General features: G+C 53.9%; 1 protein-coding gene across 1 annotated transcript; it reads right to left on the minus strand.

Moving 5' to 3' along the window:
* Nucleotides 1-2,238: 2,238 nt before the first annotated feature.
* On the minus strand, nt 2,239-3,255 carry TMSB10 (thymosin beta 10). Its single transcript, XM_004388247.3, has 3 exons — nt 3,175-3,255; nt 2,770-2,884; nt 2,239-2,504 (listed from the first exon to the last, which is right to left on the minus strand). Exons 2-3 carry the CDS (start codon nt 2,867-2,869, stop codon nt 2,470-2,472), a joined length of 135 nt encoding a protein of 44 aa, XP_004388304.1. The 5' UTR covers nt 2,870-2,884; nt 3,175-3,255; the 3' UTR covers nt 2,239-2,469.
* Nucleotides 3,256-3,280: the final 25 nt, after the last annotated feature.

Raw genomic sequence — 3,280 nt, forward strand, 5'->3', positions numbered from 1 at the left:
TTAAGAGTGGGAAGGAGTGGGACAGGGGTGCGTCAATGGTTTCTGATATTCAAGGTGGGGTTCGGTGCCTCCTTCTCCATGAAGCCTTCTGTGATTCTCATGTGACTGGGTAGGAACAATGACCAGGAGGGAGGTGGGGTCTCAGAAGGCGGGCTTCTTGGAGCATGCTTGGCCTTCAAGGCTGGGCTTCTCTGGGGTTTTAATGTTTAGCCAGTGAGATGTCTAGATATGCGCTCCTGGGTGCAGTTCGGGAGCCAGGATGGGGTGGGGACTGCCAGGCTTATCTTATAAACCATACGTGGTAGAGTGAGATTTCTGTAATGATACTTCACCCCCTCTCCTATCCAAATCTCCTTTCCCACCTGTCTCCATTCAATCAGCTTATTGTCTCAAGAGTGGAAAAGCAAAATGGCTGTTGGATCTCCTCCTGATTTTTGTCTTCTTAAATTCAGGAAGAGCAAGGCTCTCATCAGCCTCCCCCACCTCCTGCCCTCTCACACCTGTCTCCTTCTCCCTAGCTCACTTCACTCCAGACCCAGGGGCTCTGTGTTCTTCCCCAAACTCCTCAAGCACCTGCTTACTCAAGGCCTTTGCACTGGCTGTTCCCTCTGCCTAGAACCCTCTCATCCCATCCCCACAGTGTCATTTCTCTTCCTCACATCCTTTCAGGTCTTTTTCAGAGGCTCCCTTTTCTGGAAGGTCCTCTCTGACCACCTATTTAAAACTGCTATTGCACTCCTAATCCTTCTTTCACCTCAACACACTTATTCTCCAAAGCCCTTCTCACCAGCAGACATACTGTGTCCTTAAGTGTTTGAAGCAGAAGTGATTCCCTGTTTTTATTTTATCCTCCCAATAGGGTCTATTACAATGTACTCTGAGTAGTGAGTTTGACACAATAGATGTCCCAAATATCAAGTTGTAGGATCCCCAAAACACACATTTGGCCCTGAATCTTGGCTCTACTACTCATTAGCTATGTGACTTTAGCAAATTCCTTATGCTCTCTGAACCCGTTTCTCCATCTATAAAGTGGGGATAACCATCATACCTCCCTGATAGAGTTGCTGAGAATGAAAGCTCCTAGCACAGAGCCTGGCACATAGTAGGCACTCAGTGACAGTCAATGACCATCTTATTGGTCTCCTAAAGCATTTTTCTCCCTTATTTCTCTTCTCCAGGCCCACTCGCCCTCTGACAGCACAGGTCTCACAGTCGGCTCACTCCTTTACACAACGCCAGCAGTGGCTCCCGCAGTCCAGGTGTCCCCAGCTCTGGTCTGTGGTGGCTGCCTGTCTCACCCTCTGGATTATAAATCCTTTATGGACAGGGACCATACCTCGTTTGCATTACCTGCCCTCAACCAGTATCCAGTCCCTCTCCTGCAGGTAAAAATATGGGGCAAATCACTAAGCAGTGTGCGCTCCCTCCCTTCCTCCTTAAAGAAAACTCTACCCCTAGAATCACAAGTCTGTTTCTTCTGCTCTGGAACACCCCAAAGCCCCGGGACCCCCTCCCCTAGGCCCCTCTGGGTTGCTTCCTCCACCCCTTTCCCGTGGTCCAGAGTTGTGACCCTGTGGGGGCTCTGCTCCAGCACCAACCCTCCCTCCACATTCCCATCTTTCCTGCTGGTCACAGCACAGAAGGCTGCTCAGCTCAGCACTCCCTCTAATGGCTAATGATTTTGTGGGAGGTCTTGGGCTAGAGTTAAAAGACAAAAACGTAGGCTGTGCTCCAGGGCTCCTCCAGTTCTGATAGTCATGCTGTCTCCCTAGATGCCCTCTTTGTTTTTGTTCTAATGTCTCTCTTAAACGCAAAAAGGGGGCCTCTTGGCCCCACTCAATTTCCCACATTCCCGATTTAGCCTTTTCCCCCTTTCTTCTCAGTCTTCAAACCACTGTCCTCTCCTGGTATGACTCAGAGCTACATGGGGAGCTTATCAGAAACAAACCCTGCTCTTTTGGAAAAGCGTTTTCCAAAGTAGCTTCCAGGAATGACCAAGTGGGGTTAAATTTTACAAGAACTGCATTATAACCAAGAGCTGATAACCCACGAAATCTTACGGGGAAGCAGGCAAAGCCAAAATTAAAAATGGTCCCTCAAAGCCAGCCATTTGTTGAACCCCCCCTCCTCCCCTCTCTGCAGCAGGAACTCAGACTCCAGCGCTCCAGCGTGGAGCTTTGCTGCAGCGGCACTGTCCGTGCATGCTCAACTAAGAGACTCAGACCACGCCAGCCATGCCACGAGGTGTGTTTTATTTTAATTAATCATACAAATAGTTTTCTATAATATCCAGGGCAAACCGGAGAATTTGGTAGTCCCTTCAGAGACCCGTAGGCCGGTGGCATCCGCGCGGAGTGCCCGGGTTCACAGTGCAGCTTGTCGCTCGTGTCCATCTTGCAGGTGGCTTTTCTTCCACATCACAACTGGGGTCTCGAAGACGACGGGGGTGGAGAATCCTCCAGGCTTTTAGGAAATTTCACTCCGCTTCTCCTGCTCAATGGCTGTGGAGAGCGGGAAACGTGCACTGGGGGAGGAGGGCACCTCGAAAATCCCCAACCGCGGCGCTCACAAACCTGGTGTGGGCGAGGCACCCACGAGGTCTGGGGATTAAGAATGAGGCTTGGGGCTGGGGGAGACAAGACACTTTGTGTAAAATAAAGGGTGGCTGCGGCTGCCCAGACCGGGGGAAGGACGCGGGTTGGCAAGAGGAGGGCGGGTTAGGGGCCTGGCTGGGGGCCCACGGACCGGGAGGCGGGGACCACTCACTCTCTTTGGTCGGCAGGGTGTTCTTCTCCTGCGTCTCCGTTTTCTTCAGCTTGGCCTTATCGAAGCTGGCGATTTCTCCCATGTCCGGCTTGTCTGCCATTTTCTTAAAACAATCCTAGTGGGCAAATCACAGCGGTTGGCCTGGCGCGGCGAGGCTGCGGGGCCAGTGTCCCCCTCGGCAATCTCGGCCGACGCGTCTCGACGTGGCACTCCTGCCGGGGCGTTCCCGGCAGCCCCAAGGCCGAGGGTCCGGGCGCGTCCCGCAACCCCCTCTGTAGCCCCCCCACCCCGGCCAGCCCGGGCGTCCCGTCGGGGAAGGGCGCCTGTTGCTGCTCTCGCGCGCCTTCCGGGTGCACCGGCTCCAGCCCCACCGCGGTCAGGCCCCCACCCCAGCGCAGCGCTCACCGTGGCGTCTCGCTCCCAGCCAAGGTTACGGGTGCTCCCACTCGCTTTGCTGCAGCAAGAGACAAAAGAGCGGCGCCCGCCCCCTCACTTTATATACTCCGCGCCC

This window comes from Trichechus manatus, unplaced genomic scaffold, assembly GCF_000243295.1.
Source record: "Trichechus manatus latirostris isolate Lorelei unplaced genomic scaffold, TriManLat1.0 scaffold00208, whole genome shotgun sequence".
Lineage (NCBI taxonomy): Eukaryota > Metazoa > Chordata > Mammalia > Sirenia > Trichechidae > Trichechus > Trichechus manatus.

Coding starts and splice junctions, on each gene's coding strand:
- TMSB10 (XM_004388247.3), bottom strand. CDS start 2,869: ATGGCAGACAAGCCGGACATGGGAGAAATCGCCAGCTTCGATAAGGCC. Junction 2,505..2,769: donor CACCCTGCCGACCAAAGAGA/GTGAGTGGTCCC, acceptor CGCTCTCCACAG/CCATTGAGCAGGAGAAGCGG.